The sequence below is a fragment of the Takifugu rubripes genome, chromosome 16 (assembly GCF_901000725.2).
Source record: "Takifugu rubripes chromosome 16, fTakRub1.2, whole genome shotgun sequence".
Lineage (NCBI taxonomy): Eukaryota > Metazoa > Chordata > Actinopteri > Tetraodontiformes > Tetraodontidae > Takifugu > Takifugu rubripes.
In genome coordinates this window covers 8,590,249-8,610,177 of record NC_042300.1, presented here as the reverse complement: position 1 = coordinate 8,610,177, position 19,929 = coordinate 8,590,249, and the positions used below count along the sequence as shown (strand labels likewise).

General features: G+C 45.7%; 1 protein-coding gene and 1 non-coding gene across 2 annotated transcripts; one reads left to right on the top strand and one right to left on the bottom strand.

The window, feature by feature from the left end:
- Positions 1 to 4,698: 4,698 nt before the first annotated feature.
- Positions 4,699 to 18,939, top strand: LOC101071825 (potassium channel subfamily K member 2). The gene is made up of 7 exons (XM_011612113.2): positions 4,699 to 4,974; positions 6,147 to 6,463; positions 9,883 to 10,000; positions 12,756 to 12,916; positions 14,175 to 14,370; positions 15,193 to 15,335; positions 16,344 to 18,939. Coding segments are annotated over exons 1-7 (1,293 nt in total). The 5' UTR covers positions 4,699 to 4,973; the 3' UTR covers positions 16,701 to 18,939.
- trnar-ccu (transfer RNA arginine (anticodon CCU)) lies at positions 13,042 to 13,114 on the bottom strand. Its single transcript has one exon. It is a non-coding gene; the product is annotated as a tRNA-Arg (tRNA).
- Positions 18,940 to 19,929: the final 990 nt, after the last annotated feature.

Sequence of the window (19,929 nt, the reverse complement as noted above, 5' to 3'; positions counted from 1 at the left end):
TCTGCCCAATACAGATGCCGTGACCTGCTGACACACACGGACACGCAGTAGAGGTGTCTTGCCAGTGGTCACATGGTCATCAGGTCCATCCCTGCGGCCTGCAGGATGAAGAGTCCTTGAGCGAAGGCGCTGGATCCCAAAGTGCGGTCAATACCGCATCTAGTGAGAACGTTAGAGCTTGAAACCCAGCTTATAGATGCAGCCCTTTGGTGTGAATGCAGTGAAATGCTGAAACACTACGTGTGAGTCTTAACCCCCTTCAACAAACTCTTCAGTTTATTTCTATCAGTTATGCAACAGTTCTCAGTGTGGGAGAGAAGTGGCCTGAAAAGGAAAACAGACGTTGCTGAAATGATGAAGTTATCTGTTTCGGCGATGGATGTAATGCAGATTCCATTGTCAAGAAGAGACGGCGACCACTTTAATAACTGAGGGAAATTGAACGCTGTTGACCTGAACGGCTTAACTCATTCATTTTCTTTGATAGTCAATTATCTTCCAAAGCCGCCCTCAGCCGCGCCATGAATACCAATTCCAGAAATTATACAGTAAAACCAGATTTTTGAACAGCTTTGCTCGGCATCTTTTCAGATCATGACAAGTTAAGCAAAACAACGTTTTAAATGAAGCGGCATGGCATCAGACACCGATGCCCCAATCACAAAACAAAGCAAATGCCTAAAAATCATAACACTTTAAACGTTGCCACATTATTCCCAAGAAGGAATCAATTCTTTTCTTAACTAAAAAAAACACAGTTTGACATCATTTAACATGGTTTTAAAGATGTAATTGGACTTGCAATGTTGCAAGTCAAACATTAATTATAATCTCTTTCTCTTTTCTTGCAATAGAAAAGATTGTTAGCGTTGTTTTTCTCCTCACCGCCCACCTAAAGTTTCTTCCCCAACAATATCTTTTAGTTTGGGGATGACAATAAAGTGAGCTGAATGTAACTTATTTTTTCATTAGACCCGCAGCACCGTCAGACAGTTTAATGTAGAAAACTTCTCCAGCCTTCAAAAAGCAAGACCAGAAATCCAAGATCAGGACAAACTCGTGTCCCTAAAGATGGATGTGGTCACATTAGAGAAGCGGCGATGCATTCAAACATGACGGGTGACGTAAATTCTCCAACATCCACGCCTGAAAACGCGACTCAGCAGCTTGAAATACTGCTGATAAACTGACTTTGGGAAGAAAAAGACCCCCCACATAAGTGGAAGTGGTCACCTTGAACAGTAAATCCCTTTCTGAGCTACACTACACAAATTCTAGTAAGACACATTTCTGTCTGAAACCACTTTGGAGTCACCTGACAGGTCAGACATGAGGCTGAAAATAGATTTTTACACTGGTGTCTCCCCTTGTTTCTGGTGTTAGCAGAGATTACTATTGTAATTGCATCCATTAATGCGTCAATGTCACCCATAATGACGTTACTGTCGCGCGACAAAAGCCAAACGTCCCCCGTCAGGTGCGCTCGTGTTCACTGGAACACGTCAGCAAATTAGCCTAAGAGATGCTGAAGCAGGAGTTCATAACGATTTCTAACGGGAGGACGAACTTATGTTAAGCTGTTTTCTTTCTAATATACATAAATGGATTGCAAAAATCTCCGATCTCATTTCTTTTAAACCTTATTTCCTTAATCTCCCTCTTCTTTACCTCATCTCTGGGCTGAGAAGCCTGGAAATGACACGAGGGGCGGAAATAAGGGCGCGATTTAATAAAGAAAGGAGGTGCACCCACTGTGATTGTGTTCCTGCTGCCAATTATATACTAACAAGCTAAAAGATGCTAACTGCACTTACCATTCCCATTTAACACATCCGCCAACGGGTGCTGCGGATGGAAACCAGACTCTCCAGTGTTGTATATGAAGCATCTGGGTGGGTGTGGTGCTTTAATGTGATAGATATTTGAGTTATTGTCTCTGCCTGCGCCCACACTAACACCAGCGGACACACCAGCCTTTAGCATTTACCCTCTGAGGAACCGTGGGGGGAACAATAGTTGTCTGAGAGTGTTTAATGTGTTTTAGGACGGACTTGGGAGAGAAACTGAGGCACTGGAATTGATCAGGATCTGTTGTGTTGGTTTAACTTAAAATCTCATCAAAGCTGTGAAAGCGGTCAGAAAAAAGCTGGGAAAGGGCAGAGAGGAAGACAATGAGGGTGTTTATGGATTTTCATCCTCTGTCCACAAAGTCAGAGTACCTGGTAATTGAGTTCATCCTAAACTCAACTAGGGGTGGGGGGGGGGGGCACTCACAGAGTAAAACGGAGCTGAGGTTATTACCTTATAAAATTATTAGTATTGTTGGCGTCCTCCCTGTGCCACTTGATCATCGAAGCGTATGGGGAGACACTTTTGGAAATGTTTTAAATTCAGGAGATTAAAATGTTTTAAAATGATTGTTTTAAATCTGTGGCCCAGACAGTCGGAGCTGCAGCTCTGAAGTTGGCTGCTTATTAATGCCAAATACTGTAACCCCCAGCAGCACGAATGGCTCTCTGTCCTCTATCTCATTAGTGGCCTCTGAGATTCAATAATGTCACGGAATATTGATATTCCATAATTGTGGGTTCGCTGGCACTGCACAGAAAAACTAGCCAGTTCATCCTTTGCAACAACTGCACGGTAACCATAGCAACTTGAATGTTTTCCCACAGCTGCAGGACTGGTGTTGAAAATGACTTAATGTCAGCAAATAATCGAAGTCCGTCAACCACAATTGTGATTTGACATCATTATGTCACTATGGTGCATCGCTATAAAGGAACAGTTGCATTCCTCAATCGGCCTCATGGAGAAATGGATCCCCCACCTGTTGGAGGTGAGTCTAGGAAGACGGGCAACGATCGGAGCTTTTGCGAAAATGGCTCTGCGGGTTTCTGACGGAGGCTCAGACGCATCTTCCACGTTATTGAAAAAATAAGCACAAAAAGTCAGAAATGGGCAGAGGAGGAAAACAACAAAAGACCTCAAAAGCCACTCGGCTGGAAACTAAATGGTTTTATCTGCTCTTAGCGTCGAGCTGCACATCATCCTTGATGTATTTGTCCTTTGCAGATCAGCCAGAAAAATGTGACCATGGGTCAAACACACACACACACACACACAGGAAGCATCCTCCAGGGTGTGTGTTAGCTAAAGATCACAGATGCTTTACCCTTCTTCAGCACCAGAGACCTAGACTTAGTGGACTTGAAGCTCATCCTTGAGAACCTGAGAAGAACTTTTTAGGGTGCACATCTGGAGCCAGCAGCACAACTGGATCTCGCAGTTCTGACAACTTCTTTCAAGGATAAGGATAAAGGATAAAAGACTTTATTGATCCCACATTGGGGAAATTGCACGTTACAGCGGTAGCCCGTGGTGTACAATACAGAAAAGTACTAAAAGAAAAAAGAAAAAGACTATTATATTATGTACATTGCTACGTACATTGTACAGTATATACAGAAATTAAAATTATGTACAGGAGGAGTGTCGGACAGTGTGAAGAAAAAAAATAAGGTGCAAATAAGATGTGCAAATAAGACATTCCAGAGGTAGGATGATTAGTTAGTGCAAATATGCCAACGCTGGGTTATTGGTGCTACAATTAAGTGTTGTGCATGTTGAACAATCTGACGGCAGTTGGGATGAATGACCTGCGCTAACGTTCAACGCCTTCACGGTGGGTTCACCACTGCTGAACTGGGTCGCTGGTTCTGGTTCTGCCGCCAGTTCCCTACAAGGCCTCGGGGTGTTGCTGAAAGTGGCGGGCGTGGCGATGATGGCTGATCGCCCCCACAGGGCAGGTGAGGATCAGCAGTTCTTTGCCAACGATGCTTTTCCGAGCCCTTTTCTTGCCCTTCCTCTGGTACCGTTCCGCCCTCCTTAATGTGATGAGCCTCTTCATTATGATGCTTGTGAGTTCTGACAGGGCAGTCCTCTCATCTTCCTTCGCATCTCTGGGATTATTAGTTTAAACCTGTGGCCCAATTCAATTAGCTGCTGTGGCTCATGCAAATCAATACCGTTGTTTCTCCTTAACACACTCGCACCAGGAGAGAAGAGAAGGAGATGAACTGACGATCGAATCACCTTAAAACCGAGTCTGCGTGGTTTGCACCTGCATGTAGACGTGCGTAATAAACCACATCTGGAACGTAAACCATCAGATAAATTGAATTAAGCTAACTGCCCCGGAGGCTGTGTGGCCACCATGACCTCCTTGTCGGGGTGGGATGGATGTGGAGATAAAGGACTGCCACTGGGATGTCACCACAATGAGCCATTGCATGATATGGCTGTGAGGATTGAGCTGGACCAATGTGGTGGGGAATATTTAAGATGGAGAACTTGATCCTGGAACAACTGCACTCATTTGGACCAACACCTGTCTGTGGCTGCCTGGAAAGATCAGAATCAGTGACGGCTCATAGGTTCTTCCCTGAGCCTTTAAGGGAAGCGTCGTGGGGAGATACGTGCTCTTACGTCCACGTCTCAGGAGTAAAAGTCCGACTTGGAGCTGCGTGACATCACGCGAAGCCTCTGAACGGACCCTGCATCATTTCCTCACACAGTGTCCACCAGAGCGGCAGGGAGAGGTGCGCGTGTCTGCTCCACAAACCCTCTGCGTCCTGCCAAAAGGGAGGAAAAACACCTGACCGGACACAATCCCCCCCCCTCTCTCTCCCCCTTCTCTCTCTCCCCCTTCTCTCTCTCTCTATCTGGATTCCACGGAGGCGTTTTCCTGCCTTTACGCACTGCTTTAACTCGTTTGATGGGGAACACCGTGTTCTGGATGTATTTTCTCCTGGGCTGGTGAAGTGGAGGGAAGCGCAGGAACCATGTGGAGGACGACCCCTGCCCGAGGATTCGGAGCCGGGCACAGATTCTAGAAATACTCACGCTGCGTTGCAGGTGGGGGGGAAGAAGATCCTTCGAAGAGGAAACAAAGAGAGACGAGATGGTAGAGAAGTAAGTCCCTTAAGAACCGAAACTTAAGTTATTGAAATAAATGTTTCTGGACATGTTTTTTGAACAGCAAATGCGCACCTTAGGCGTGCACCGTACGCGGATTTCTGCCTGGTGTCATCGCACTTTATCCTTCTGTCCGTATGGTGGGAGTCATCGCGAGGAACATTGGATACATTTCTTTAACCTCCAGGCTCGTTCCTATAGCTGATTTGATCCACATTGACACTTTCAGAGTGATTCTCCCCATTAGTTGTTTACTGGTCACACTGGCTTTTAGGTATTCATGGGCAGATTATGTAATGTAACAAGCTGTTGGGAAAATGGGAGTGTGGCACGGACTATTCAATTTTTGATGAGGTTCCACTCTGTTGTGGTTATTACCTGTATTGTAAGGGTTCACAGCCGGAGAATTTCACTCATAATGTCTGTATTCATGCACGTCTCCTCAAGGTGCAGTCTTGGAAATAATTTGATGGTTATATTTGTGTATTTTGCTCCGTATTGTGAATCCAGGCAGGAAATACGGGCTAGAGAGCTAGATCTAATGAAACCTATGAAAAAATAAAGCGCATGTCGCTGCAGATGTATAGCTCCAGTGTTTTTAAATGGAGGATGTTGTGAATCGTGCTGGAGACAGTGCCTCGGTGACCTGCTGCTGATCTTTACAGCACGATGTCGTAGGCAGATATGTGCCACATCCAGGCAGTGTTGTTCCCCACAGATGTTCCTAAGTCTTTCGGGTTTTAATTACATTATCAGAAATTTGCGAGGAAACGAATAATATATTGATATACACCTACGGCTAATCAATAAATTAAAGCAAGAATGGCCCCGCCGTGGGTTCGATTCCCGGTCAGGGAATATCCAGTTACCTAATTGCCCTTCGGAGATAATTATAATCAATACCTGCCTTGAATATAAATTAAATTTTGGGATAATGAATGCAGGTTTTTCTTAATGAGATAACTTGAAATGTGTTCCCTTTAGGTTTATTACTTCCTTAAATTTCGGTTTTCTTTTTCTTTTTTAAGTTTTGCAGCTTTTACCTTAATGGCAGGTAGCTTGTTTCGGAGGTCACGTGATAGGATAAATGTGATGAAAATTGAGACTGACCTGCCCAAGGAAATTTTCCACCGATAAACAAACTGACTGACGTTAATTATTCCTCACAGTGGCTGCACCTGACCTGCTTGACCCAAAATCTGCCGCCCACAACTCCAAACCTCGCCTGTCCTTCTCCACCAAGCCAGTGGTCCTGAACACCCCCGAGGACAATGATAGTGACACCCGGACCACAGTCATGAGGTGGAAAACAGTTTCAGCCATCTTCTTCTTGGTGGTGCTTTACCTGATCATCGGAGCAACCGTGTTCAGCGCGCTGGAGCAGCCGCACGAGAGCTCGCAGAAGTTAGCCATCCTGGCGGAAAAGCTGGACTTCTTAGCCATGCATGCCTGCGTGAACTCCTCAGAGCTGGAGACTTTGGTTAAGGTAAGCGCAAACATTAGCATCGTCTGCATAAATGTAGGAAAACATCACGTGTGAATACTGATGTTAATGTGCAGACGGCTCTGATGGCTGAGGGTGGGTAAGGCCCAACCCCCCAGCATCAGGCTTGTTCCATCATCCCGATATTCCTGGTTCATGGACCCTGAGCAAAGATCTGCTGCTGCTGCCGCCACACCTTAAGGGCCTCAAGCCAAGGTGCTCCAGCAATCTTACGAAGACTTTTCCCTTTTGGAGGTTTTCCAGACAGAAGAGACATCAGAAGAGCCTACTGAAGGGAATTACGTAACTCTTTAGGAGAAGAGGCTGCTGGAGAGAGACGTTTGGATCAACCTCATGACCTTGCTGCTACTGCAGTCCAACCCCAGGGGTCTTGGGCTAATAATGAAGGAACGAACGCCGTTTTATCATAGATTTAAATCAGTTAATCATAATGCTGACGGATTACCTGAGATTCACACCTGTATTTTACACGCACGTGGCGCAATCCAGCCGGCTGGGGACGAGCACGTCACCCTCCTCCCAGCCTGGAACGCTGCCTTGAGCAGGTTCAATGCAGTCCATGCACATTTGCCAGGATCCACAGCTCAGTTCTAAAATAGCACATTCAGTTCATGATTGTCAACTCGACCCTTTTTTTTGTGGTTCAGCTTCGGCCAGTTACTTTCTTGCTAATTGCTTGTCAGGCAGCTGATGAATGAGGGACTGAAAGCTCTTTCGCTCCCTTCCTATTTTAGGAGCCGTCTCTGTGCTCGCATCAAGTGAAATTTACAGTCTAGACTATGACTGTTTTCACACAGCTAAGGGGTGTATTACTGACTGAGAAAAGCCCATCTACTGCCTGTGAGTGAGATTCTTTTCCATGGAGACCCAGCAGGTAGTGGGTGACAGTTATGGGAGACGTCCGAGTTGCACCTCAGAGAGGCGTCATCTGTCAGACTGGGTGATGTGGCAGAGTTAAACCTACAGCAAACAGGAGGCTGCTAACAATAGTCCGCTTTAGCAATTTTTATTATTTGTGATGTTTTTATGGATTCGGTGGCAGCAGAAACTCCTCCAGTCTTTACAGGACGTTGACGCAATCTGCCGGCTGAAAAAGAGATTCAGTGTTAGCTTTAGAATGAAATAACGTGCACTTATCACAGGAGAATCGCCCAGTTTTATCCATCGTTCGCCAGGCAGCAGCTCCATGAGTTACGCAGCTTTTCAAGCAGCCGTTTCTTTCCCTATGATGATTTATTGATAGACATCTTTCATACAGGTGTGCACCATCCTCACACACATAAGCACACACACAAACACACAAACCAGCAATATTTTTAACGCACAACTCCCACTGATCAAAAGCCAGTCAGAGAAGAGATGGAGGAAGGTGCTCTCAAAGGGAGTAATTAAAAAAGGGAGCGATGTCAAAAAACAAAAAAAAGAACCCTGCGACGATTCTCTCGAGAATGCAGCTTGAAGAAAACCAGGGTGCCCCCCCCCCCCCCCCCCCATCCCCGTGGTTATATTAAGTATTCATACAAATCTTTGCCAAATCAGTGAACTGATAGCTGTTTTGGCAGGCGAACAAAGGGCTGAGCGAGCCAAGCTTGTTTGTTCGCTTCGCTAAATGATGTTTACAGGAGCATTCGGTGGAGGCTTTCAATGTTTTATCTTTCAATCATCAGTTTAATTTTGTTTTAAAATGAGCAACATTAGAATTCGTTTCCACTGTCCAGGGCTTCTGACTATGGAGCTTTAGAGACATTTGAGGAGGAGCTTTATGATCCCATATGCTGCTGGCCTGCAGAGGCGTTAGAGAGGCCACCACTTAAGGTCTTTAATCGCCTTCAAGCTTAATCACTCCAGGTTAGTGTTTTTCATACATCTAAGTCTCCATTTGTTGAAAAGGCCAACCACCACCTTGCATCCTGCCAGATCCTGTTTCTGTGTTGGACAGCCAACTCAACTACCCCCTCAGGCAGAATGGAGAGCCTTCCTGTGCCCTCACTGTACCTCTGAGATCCTCGCCGTGCCCTCAGGTCTGCTGGGGTCTTCTCATTTGTTTTTTTTGCGTTCACAGGTTCAACTGGGATGCCAGATTCTCGAAACTCATCTGGATTGTGTAATGTCGAAATGAGGAGAGGCGGATGATTACGGACGCATAACATCAAGCATGCCCTCACTTCAGACTGTTTAGCCCCTGATTTAGCACCTCGTTGTGTGCTAATTAACTAATGTTGCATCACTGAGAATGGGAGTAAATGAACAAATAAATGTGACCCTTGTGTTTCATGAAGCTTTTTAATCGCTGAAGGTTGGAAGCATTAGACAGAAATGATCTGCAAGGATGTCTGCACACACACTCCGGGAACGTTGTGCACACACACACACACACACTCGGTGACCCAAACACCATCCAGCAGGGGCAGAATGACACAGTCCATGTGGTGCCTTGACTGCGCGTAGTAACGCAGCTACAGACGGACAGAGGTGTATCCAGGCTGAACCTGTGTGACGCCCGCTGTCACAGTTAATGTCATTTTCCTCCCACTCCCATCCTCATCCTCGTCCTCAGCCTCTCAGGCTGTTCAGCCACATGAGCATTTTCAGCAGCCACGTCCTCATAAACCCTCAGCGCTCTACTGCTATACTTTGTCTGAATTTGGATAAAACGTATGCCCGAGGCACCAAGTCTGTGCCTATTGTCAGCGTTGATGATGAACTCAAAGCCCATTATAAACACATTTATTTCAGATTAATGTACATGCATTCATTAGGTCCCACATAAAGATGATGAGCTCTAATGAAAGGAACAGTAGTGCGGGCAGGAAAAGCTCATTTTGCAGTGGGTAGATGTGGCGATTCAGCCTATGGGATCCGTCTCCAACAGTGATGTATGGGTCACTGTCCACCAGAAGAAGAGGTTTTTAAATTGTCCATGGTTTCTGTCTCCTATCCTTTTTTATGTCTCACTGTGTGAAATACTTTTTTAATATGTGCTCTTGCATCTTTCTGCCTATTTTATGTACAACCGAAGCTTTATTGTTCTCATTTGTAAACTGTTCTCACGTGTAAAACATCTCACAGCAAATAAGCATGTGTGTGTTTTATAGTTGCTCCTTATTCACTCATTTTTCTGTCTTCCTCGCTTGTTTGCTGTAAATCCTGCAAGACAAGGATCTTAAAATCCTGTTAGCGGCTGAGGGAAGTGAAGGACAACTCATTTTCTCCTCCAGTCCAAAAAAAAAAATACCAGAAAAAGGATCATAGATTCTAAAAAAAATTAGCTCACCTTTTAGCCGCGCGCCGACCCGCCGATAGACCCCCACAAGCGGTCCAAGCCTCTTCACTTGGATGCACACTGATAATTTTCCTGATCTGTGTCACTCCAACAATACTTTCCCCCCCCCTCTCTGCAGCAAGTGGTGTCAGCCGTCAGAGCTGGCGTGAACCCTTCAGGAAACTCCTTCAATCAGACCAGCCTGTGGGACATCAGCTCTTCCTTCTTCTTTGCCGGGACTGTTATCACAACTATCGGTGAGCCTTTCCTCGCTCGCGAGGCTTGGATAGTCACGCTTTGACGCAGTGTTGTGCCAAGAAACCTTTTTATTTCGTCGCTCCCAGATGGTGTTTGGTGCTGACCCTCGCTTTATTGTCCTGTTACGATTTGACCTCAGGGGCACCAAAGACATCAATTCTAAGTTAAGGTGCCAGTTCAGTTTAAAAGGAGGACCGATTTGTTTGTCGTGATGTGCTAATGCATCCAGCATGTGTATTTAACACGGTGGATAATAAGCTTGTCACCTCCAGCTGTTGGACAAAATGGACCCAGCCTTCTCTATCGGCCCTCTCGCGCCATCAGAACAGCTCTGACCTGTCAGGACGTGGACAGGGGGACATCTGAGGGTGTCTGCAGGGTCCATTTTCCATCCTAACCAGTGGCTGTTGGGTTATGCTGCTCAATATGCCATAAATTACCGCTGATTTTTACTTAATTAAATCATTTTTATGAACGATTTTGACTCAAACACATATTTTCCCAGTCAAACAGATGGATGTGTGTTTTAAAGGGACGCTCGCATTGTGGTGCAGCATGCAATGTTTTTTAGATGAATGGTCCTCATCTGTATGCAGAACGCAGCCTCGGTAAATGGAATTCAAACAGCACGCCAGGCCTTTCACACAGCTGTTGACTGTTTCATTATCTACTTAGGTACACATCCACCTTCTCAGCACAGATCTGAGAGCTGAGCTTTTTAGCTTTTCTGTTTGCTTCTTTCACTTCAGCTTCAGACGTTCAAGCTCATTAACACATGAGAACCCAGAACCTTTTCTCCTTAAAGAAAAATGCTAGGGGTTACACCAGCGACCATGTGGACAAACACAACCTATTGGAAGGGTTTGCATTTATTTTTAAAAGCTTTTTATGTTCCTTTTGTCATATTTTTCACACCGTGGTCACCACATGTGTAGCACGTGTCTCTTAGAGACCTAGTGAGTTAAAGTCAAACTCAAAGGTCAGCTTTAGTGTATTTAAAGGCTTTGTGACAGTTTCAGTGATTTTATGGGTCCATCAGTCATTCCAGCAGTAAAAAGGGACTTAAAGGAATCACAGCCAAGCTAACAGTCATAGTAAACTTTTGAGATAAACTGCGAGGATCCGAGGGTGTAAAGAAGCTGTTATGGGTGATTTTGCTTTCACGGTTTTATCACATAAATATAAGTTCTGGGTGGTACTTGTGATGTTCGGTGTAAAACAACACATGTTTGCTGAACTCTCTGTTGGCAGTAACAAAAAGTGATATTTTAGAGGAGCTATTTCTGAAGTCACTGCCTAAAGTCTCTTTAGAGAGATACACTCTGAATGCAAAACTACGTTACATAACACAAACTGTAAGAGCTGGCCTGTTTTCTAGCACAAATTCAAATGCTGAGTTGGTTGTACAGTTTAGATGAGGTTGTGTAGAAACCTGGAATTCTGCCATATTCGTAGTCCAAAGGTTGCTCTTTATTATTCACAATGCTAGTTTAGAAATTATGCATGAATCCAGTTTTTAATCCAGACTGTTCTCCTCGCGAACCACTTAAATCACCACTTTATGACATGGCACACAAATAAATGTCCAAATAAACTACAAATAACCAAATGTCTGCCAGTCAGTGTGATCCTACCTGGTCTGACTGAGCTCTACTCCCAGGCAGCTGTAGCTCATTACAAACAGGCTTCATATTCATTTCCATCACCTTTTTCCTGATATTTTGACACTACAGTCATTATGCTGAGCAGGGCCACTTTTGGGCCGTTTATTGTTGCTTTATACCGTTGCTGCTGCCATTAAAGCTCAACTCAGAACATGTGAATTATTCCTTTAATTCTGTTAAATGCTTGCTGTTTCTCTCTTGCATGTAAAACAAAACCATTATGCTTTATTGTCCAGGACATAAACCCAGTCAGCACTGCCCTGAATGTAGCCATTTGTGGAAAATAAGATTTTTATTTTCATTCAGAGTCATCAGCTCATAAAAGAGGAACTACTTTAAAGTTAATGTTTCATTCCGGCGGTCGTTGTCGGCATTGAGTGTGAAACTAATTAAAAATTGTCATCCAAACTATTTCTAATACTCCCATTCTAATACAGGAGAGAGGAAAACGCAGGTTTAGCCTAATCCCATGAATATACTGACGCTTCTGAACACAAGTCAAAGCTGCTCAGTACAGCATTAAGATAATGTGAACATGACGGTTTATTTTCATGTAGAAAAAGCTGCAGGATGCTGCTCGTATTGAGTTTTTTTCAGCAGAAGCACCCAGAGGAGCCAAAGCCAAATTAGATCTCCTGCCTGGCATTGAACTAATTATAAAATTAATGCGAATTGATTGACAATCTTTTTTTTTTTTTGCATTTAGTCTCTAGTCTCCATGTTCCAAAGAACCCTGGAGCTCCCCTCCTGAGACGAATGACTCCATTAAAGGTGGATGTAGTTCATTATGCAGACTCCGTATGAAATGTTGAATAACGAGAGTCATACTGGTGGTTCGGAAGTCTCGAGGTCACGAAGGTTTCTCTCCACTCGGTTTCCATCTGAGTCTTCAACCTGTCTGTTGTTTCTTGTTTTTATCAGCTTTTCTGCTAAATAACATCGGTGCAGACTGATGACTGTTGCTACTAATGAAAAGATTATTTAATGGCTGAGAGAGCGGGTTTATTTCCAGGAGAGGGGGTCAAAGTTCAACAAATGAGCTAGTGTTTGAGGGGAGAGTTTTTCATCTATTTCATCCATCCTTTTGCAGGGTTCGGAAACATCGCTCCTCACACCAAAGGAGGCCGGATCTTCTGTATCATATACGCCCTGCTGGGAATTCCCTTGTTTGGATTCCTCTTGGCCGGTGTCGGAGATCAGCTGGGAACCATCTTTGGGAAAGGCATTGCCAAAGTAGAGAAGATGATTGTGGTGAGCACTTTTTATGTTGGCAACTTTTAGGTTTGAATTTTCTTTTGTGGAAACCATTTAAGTAAGTAATTGTGCTTCACTGGCAAGAAAAATAAGGAATAGCCACACTATTCCATGCTTAAGCTCACCCCAGATGGGACTTGAACCCACAATCCCTGGCTTAGGAGGCCAGTGCCTTATCCATTAGGCCACTGGGGCTTGCTCTGAAAGGTATTGTTGTATAAATCACAGTGGGATTCAACAGTGGGTCAGACATGTTCCACATGAGAGGGTTTGACATGTCCACAAGAGGGACAGGGAGCTGTGGGTAGGAGGATGCTGAGGGTGGGACTATCTGTAAGGAGACAAGTTGTTTGGCATTAGAGAAGAGGATGCAGAGAATAGAATTTGCAGTTTGTGCAGATATGAATGGGGGGTAAATATCTAAAGGGTGTCGACACTGAGTACATCCTCAAGTTCCACTTTAGAGAAATAATGGTCTTACCAATTGTTGGTATTGCATTTATTCCTCCATTGCAACAGGTTAATTAGGATCTGGAGCCAGCTTCCTCCCAGAGGAGGAGGAGGAGGAGATCCTCCTGGAGCAGATCCAGATGAACTGCAGTGGTAGCTGTGTCAGGAAGATGGAGGCTGAGACTCCCCCCTCCCCCGCTCCATAATATAATGTAACACCACTGCAGACCTTTAGAATCTACAGTACTGAGCTCCGCTCTGAGGCCAGTGGACACGACAGACTCTGGATCTGCGGGATGCCCCCCCCCCCACGTCTCTGCGCTTTAGGGGTTACATAACCCTGACAGGAGGGGGGAGGAAAGGGCGCCAAATGCCAAGAACCAGCAGAAAATGATCACCTCTGGAGAAGGGAGCAGGGGAGACGGCAGTATGCAGAATTCAGTTTGACGTGAGACTAAAACAAAGCTGATATTGGAGACGATCTACGTCAGGTCGCTCTGTCTCAGCTCGTTTGGGGCCATTTCATGTCACGTGTCACGACCTCAAGAAAGTTGAAGGAAATGATGACACTTTCTGAATATTAATTTCTCGTCGGAGCAAAGGCTCAGGTCGAGGGGAAAATCACCGCGACTGGAGGATTTAATTAAAAGAAACTGTTGATTTTTATTACATCATTTATCACCTCTGTTGCATTCGCGGCGTCTCATCCACGATTCCCCCGCAGCCCCGTTGCTCTCATCAAGACAATTGCTTTCTGAACGCAGAAATAATTCATCGGCTCGCTCGTTGTCTCATCTCCACGCAGAAGTGGAAAGTCAGCCAGACGAAGATCCGCGTGTTCTCCACGCTGCTCTTCATCTTGTTCGGCTGCCTCATCTTCGTGGCCTTGCCTGCTGTCATCTTCAAGCACATCGAGGGCTGGAGCACGCTGGAGTCCATCTACTTTGTCGTCATCACCCTCACCACCATCGGCTTCGGGGACTTTGTGGCCGGTGAAAAAGGTAATCCGATATTCTTTCTTTACCCGTTGGCCCTTCATTTACCTCCAGCTCAGACTCTAGTTTAAGCTTTGAAAACTTCTTTACTTTGATGACTTCCTTTAAAAATCAGGACAGGAAACCCCACTTTCAACACGTACAGTCACCAAGAGGCAGCGGCGCCTCTGTTGCGGTGATGTTTGCGTGGCTCGCCGTCTTTGTGTGTCATCTCTTCAGCTGTGATTTGCTCTGAAAACTCTGGAATGAGGTGTAGAGCACGGATGACCTGCTTCCCAAAGTCTTCAGTGGCGATTTAGGCTGGTAAAGCGCACAAACGGGATGAGCTGGCTTTCAGAAAACACAGAAGAAAGAGAGATTAGACGAGTGGAGCGAGCTGCACAGGATTCACGGGAAGCTTTTTGGTGGTTGTGGAGGGTTGCGCTGTACATGCTGTAAGCTTCTACAACGGTTTGGAGACTGTTTGGAGTCCAAAAGGACTGGCTGGCGTCCCGCTGGGTGGTGGTCAGGGCCTCCCTGGGCGCCCCCCCAGCACTGGGTCGCTGTAGTTGTCAGAGTCACTGAAGCAACGCTGGTCAGGGCTGCCAGATGAGTGGGAAGCGTCGGTGAATCTCCAGGGAAGGATGAAAGGACAGTATTTTAAGCGGAGAATAAGTGGCGTCCAACACATCTGCGCAGAGGTTCCTGTGCTCCGGTGGAGATGGTCTCCATCACGCCTTTTTGAAGCAGTCGGTCTAAAATATTTCCTCTCTGTGCCCGCTAGTTCCAGATGAACGTTGTTACTGTCGATGTGTTCTCATCCGTCACCGTTTGCTTTGTTTGGCGCAGCCGGCTCAGAGAGTCCGGAGTACCTGGACTACTACAAGCCTGTGGTGTGTTTCTGGATCATGGTGGGCCTGGCGTACTTTGCCGCCGTGCTCAGCATGATCGGAGACTGGTTCCGAGTCATCTCCAAGAAAACTAAAGAAGAGGTACGTACATCCCACCAAGTACCGTCACATCATCCAAAGCAAAACAAAAGGTTTATTTGACCCGAGACCATGTTGTGACCGAACCTTTGTGCCGTCTTAATAAAAATGCATCAGCAGACTGAGATAAAAGGAACCTTTTTCATCTCTGTGCAAAGGAAAGTAAGATAATGAAAGAGGTGGAGTGTTGTTCAAATCCTGCGGGCCTTGTCCACCTGGCCAGTGACTGTGCTGAGTGGATTAGCTGCATCAGAGGAGGCAGCTGACCAGGCTCTTAGACTACCTGACAGATGCTTTTCTTTCAGCGCAATCAGCTCTTGTAACAGCGGTGCTGCAACGCTCCCGTTTGTTTTATAATGCTAAAGCCAGCACGTCCTCAGCAGCAAGCTAAAACCTGAAATGACCTGAAATGTTCTGTATTTCATCTCCACGAGCTAGCTTTAATACACAACAGGACTCTTACGGTGCACTCTAATATGAACAACTCATCACGGATTAATAAATATACATTGACATATTTGTTGCTGAGATGAATCCAACAGAAATATTAAATCATGCTCATAATTCTATATTTCGCTGTCGGTATAAAACACCTCTGTTCACCTAATTACAGCGAAATGATGTGTGAACGATGAGCCGGAGAAACCAACAAAATGAGAACTGAAGTACTCGAGTGTTTCTGCTCCAGCGTGTGTGTCTAATGTGTGCACACCTGCAGACACACGCGGTAAATTTGTAACTTGAGCGCGCAGAAGTCGACTTTAAATGAGTGCGACTCAGGGCCTGATGAATAATCAAACACCCGGGAGGAACAGGCCTGGTGGATTATGAACCGGAGAGCAGAACTGGCTCCCGTTCCCTCCAGCACTTCTCAAGAGTTATAAAGCAGACAGCACATGAATAACAAGTTCATTTATTTTAAAGGGATATCAAGCTTGCTTTTAATGGGCAGTAATTAAATAATCAGTAACTGACTGTAAAAGAAAAAAAGGCTTTGATATCTGTCGGCAGGTCGGTGAGTTCCGAGCTCACGCTGCCGAGTGGACGGCAAACGTGTCAGCGGAGTTCAAGGAGACCCGGAGACGACTCAGCGTTGACATCTATGACAAGTTCCAGCGAGCCGCCTCCATCAAGCGCAAGTTGTCCTCCGAGCTGGGCATCAACGCGGCGGTAAGCCAGGAAATGACCCCCGGCAAGCGGGCGCTGTCGGCCAACGTGTACGAGGACAGAGACGCTCCCTCCAATGTGACTCTCTCCCTCAGTCCCATGATGGGCGGCCTGTCCAGAAACGGCAGCCTCTACATGAACGGCCTGAGTCCGGATTACGCCGACAGGCGAGAAATCGCCATCATCGAGAATCTGAAGTGAGCGCAAACATCCGGCGGGCTGAGGAACAGCGCACGTGGCGGCAGACGGTTTGTGCTTATTGCCTGAGCACCAGTGACGCTCGCACGCTCACTTGATGGATTTCCTCCAACCACTGATTGAAAACATCGACCCAATCACGGATCAATGGCCCAGATGCCTCCATCCAGCCTCCTGCCACATCATCTCCCAGGTCCAGCATCTATCCCAGAACCTCTGTGCCATCGTGTTTGAGCCAAATCCAGACGGAGCTCTGGGACTTTAGCGTCGGAGGGAGCGAGGGCAGGAAGGAAACCAAGGCCCAGACAGAGGCAGCGACGCAGCGGGCGCCTCCGCACACCCACAGACAAGCCTGGAAACACAAAGTCCAGGCCACTCGTCACATTTAGAAAGCAATAGAGCTGCATGTGTTCGCCTCCACGCTCTCTGAAATCTGCATCAGATAAAGAGGATCTTCACGCAACCAAAAGGAGCACTCTTTTGTGAGCACGCACTCGTTTTTCTCTCCCTAAGCCTTCGCTTCTTCTGCTTTCGCAGGGCGGCCTGCCCCCACTACACAAACGAATGTTGACACGTTTCTCCTCCGTGACTGATGTCCATCTTCTCCCAGAGGAATAATCCACTTGTGCCTTATAGACAATAAAACCCCCACTCCTGAGGACGTTGGATGCACGAAAGTCACGGGGGTGACACGCGTGTGAGCCCCAGCCTTGTTACGTACGGACGGTTTTAATGTACATTTGCAGGAATTTTGGACAGTATGAAGAGAGGCTCTGATGGACGTCGAGGCGAGGACGCTTTTTTTTTACCCTTCTGAGGAGAAATCTACAGAATGCATGACAGATGAATAGTGAAACTGACTAACTGGGAAAACAACACCTTTGTCTGCCAGCGTGAATTTGGCATTTCCCATCAGCCTAAGTGCTAAGACGGTTACATTAACCCCGGCGCGGCACACGGGCGCGCTCGTCACGCTGCCCATTACTCCCAGCGTGGTCGAAGGCTCGGACACACTCTGTCATTCTGAAGCCCTGTTCCGGAGGCTTCCATAAATTGAATCCACTGCTGTTTTTTTGTTGTTGTTTTTTTAATTTAAATGCTTCAGGATGGGGGGGGGTGTTTGTGCCACATAACAAAAGCTTTGTGCTACTCCAGAAATGAATCCCTGAAGGTTCCAGAGCTGGGCCACGCACGTCCACTGTACATTCTTGCTTTTCCTGTGTGACGCCACAGCTTACATCACTGCCTTCAATGACAGAAAGGGAAACGTTACACCCGGACGATTCTCACCTGAATGTATAGAACCCACTTCTGAGCATTTGTTGAGATAAACGCCTATATGCAACCGATCTGGTCGCGATGAAAGGTCGAGTAATCCTTGATGCCAAATACACACTTGCCATTTTAGATTCAGGATATTTCTGAGAAGAGTGCAATCGTGGTTTTCCAGCTGGGTTGGACTGTGTGACTTAAACTGATTATCTGATATTTCCAGTCTGTAGCGTTTCCGTCTGCAGTAGGACAGCAGGTGCGCCAAATGTCTGTAACCTTTTTTTTTTTAGTTTCTCAGCTATTTCTGCCTCTGGTGAGTCTGCACGTTCAGTATTCAAATCAATCCAGATTAGATCTGAGACTATCGGTTCACTCTGGGCATTAACATGCGACTCCGCATGCGTCTCATGCGGCCACTTGTGAGCAGATCTCATTTCCGCAGCTTATGCATGCAAATAAACAGGCAGATCACGGGGAGATGTTCTTAGATAGTGACAGGCTTTTCCATTTAAATAAAAAAAAAAACAGCTAAGAATATGACCCAGGCGAGAGTCTTAAATACTCCAAGAGGCAAATCAATTAATGAATGATGATTGATGTTGATGCCATTTTCAGACTGAGAATGTTTTGATTTGACTACCAGAACCGGTGTTGCTCTAATTGACCAAACAGAATGAATCATATCGTAGCGGCTGAGCCCTTTTAAGACAACACGTTTTTTTTAAAAAGCTGGTAAATCATATTTGACTCACACATGAGACCACACAACTGTAAAAAATAAGCACAAACTTTATGGATTTCTGTGTTCGGCTCCTCGTCCCCACTCCTATAGAGTAATCTGGGGGATTCCGCCAGAATATCGATCACTGTTTACTGTGATATCCAACATGTTTGCCGTCAATAAAGGTGTCTTTTCAATGTAAAATAAAATAAAAAAAATCATGTTTACATTTCACTCATACTTCAGCAGGTGAAGCGTAAATATCTGTTTTGTCATATTTATTTGTTCTGCCTGTTCTGATCAGATCGGGATGATATTAAACACAGATCTGAACTGGGCCCTGAGAGGCACTTTTAAATTTAGAGTTGCACAGTTAACTGTCACGCAGCTCCTCAAAACCAATTCCAAGAATATCAGAGTGCTTGATCATTTTTAATGACTTGAAACAGGTTGCAGAAAACCTTTCGTGAAAAGCTCGCTGCTAATGTTAGCGCAGGCCTTCTGCAGCTCAGGCCAAATGATTCCCTCTGGATGTACGACACAGCTGCCCATTTTATCTTCCAATTTGCCAAATTTGCTGGCTGGACTCTGAGGGAGCCTCTCCATCCTTTACACTGTTCCTGCAGGTTCCTTCCATCAGCATTTATGGGCCAGTTCGAAGATAAATGTTAGCTGAAGTATGGTTAAAGTCCAATAAAAGCTGAGGAAGCTGCATTACATTTGAGCATTGTGCGACGGCGACGGTATTTGTCCAGCTCAAATATAACCTGCAGAATTTAGACAAAATCAGGCTGTAAGACATATTTTATATGCTGCAAAGAGTTTGGATTTCCTCAAATATAATATCTCTTGAGCGAGTCAGGAGGCTGTGAGATAACAAAATCAATACCGGAGCAACAAATTTAATTTATGACCAGCAGAAAGAAACAATAAACTAGAATGGATGAAATAATGAGTAGAGAGCTGAATATCTCACTGGTACTTTTCACAGAGTGGGCTCAGTCTGAGTGTTCCAGCTGCTCCGCCTCTTGTTTTTCCTGAAAGCCTGAGCAACAGTTTGCGTCTGACCCAGCGTAGGTCATCAGCTGTCGAGTGGAATCAAATCACGGAGGCGTCGCCAAGACGCTGTGAAGAGATTAAAGACGGGGAAACGTGGTCATTTTGCATTTCTGAATGCAGGCAGCGACTTCAGAAACACACCACAGGCTAGTTTAGGGGTCAGGCTGGGGGGTGATGGGC

What these genes read in the sequence shown, in the direction of transcription:
- LOC101071825 (XM_011612113.2), top strand. An exon ending in AGCTGGAGACTTTGGTTAAG is followed by an intron (nt 6,464 to 9,882) that starts GTAAGCGCAAAC and finishes CCCTCTCTGCAG; the next exon opens with CAAGTGGTGTCAGCCGTCAG. An exon ending in CCAAGAAAACTAAAGAAGAG is followed by an intron (nt 15,336 to 16,343) that starts GTACGTACATCC and finishes ATCTGTCGGCAG; the next exon opens with GTCGGTGAGTTCCGAGCTCA.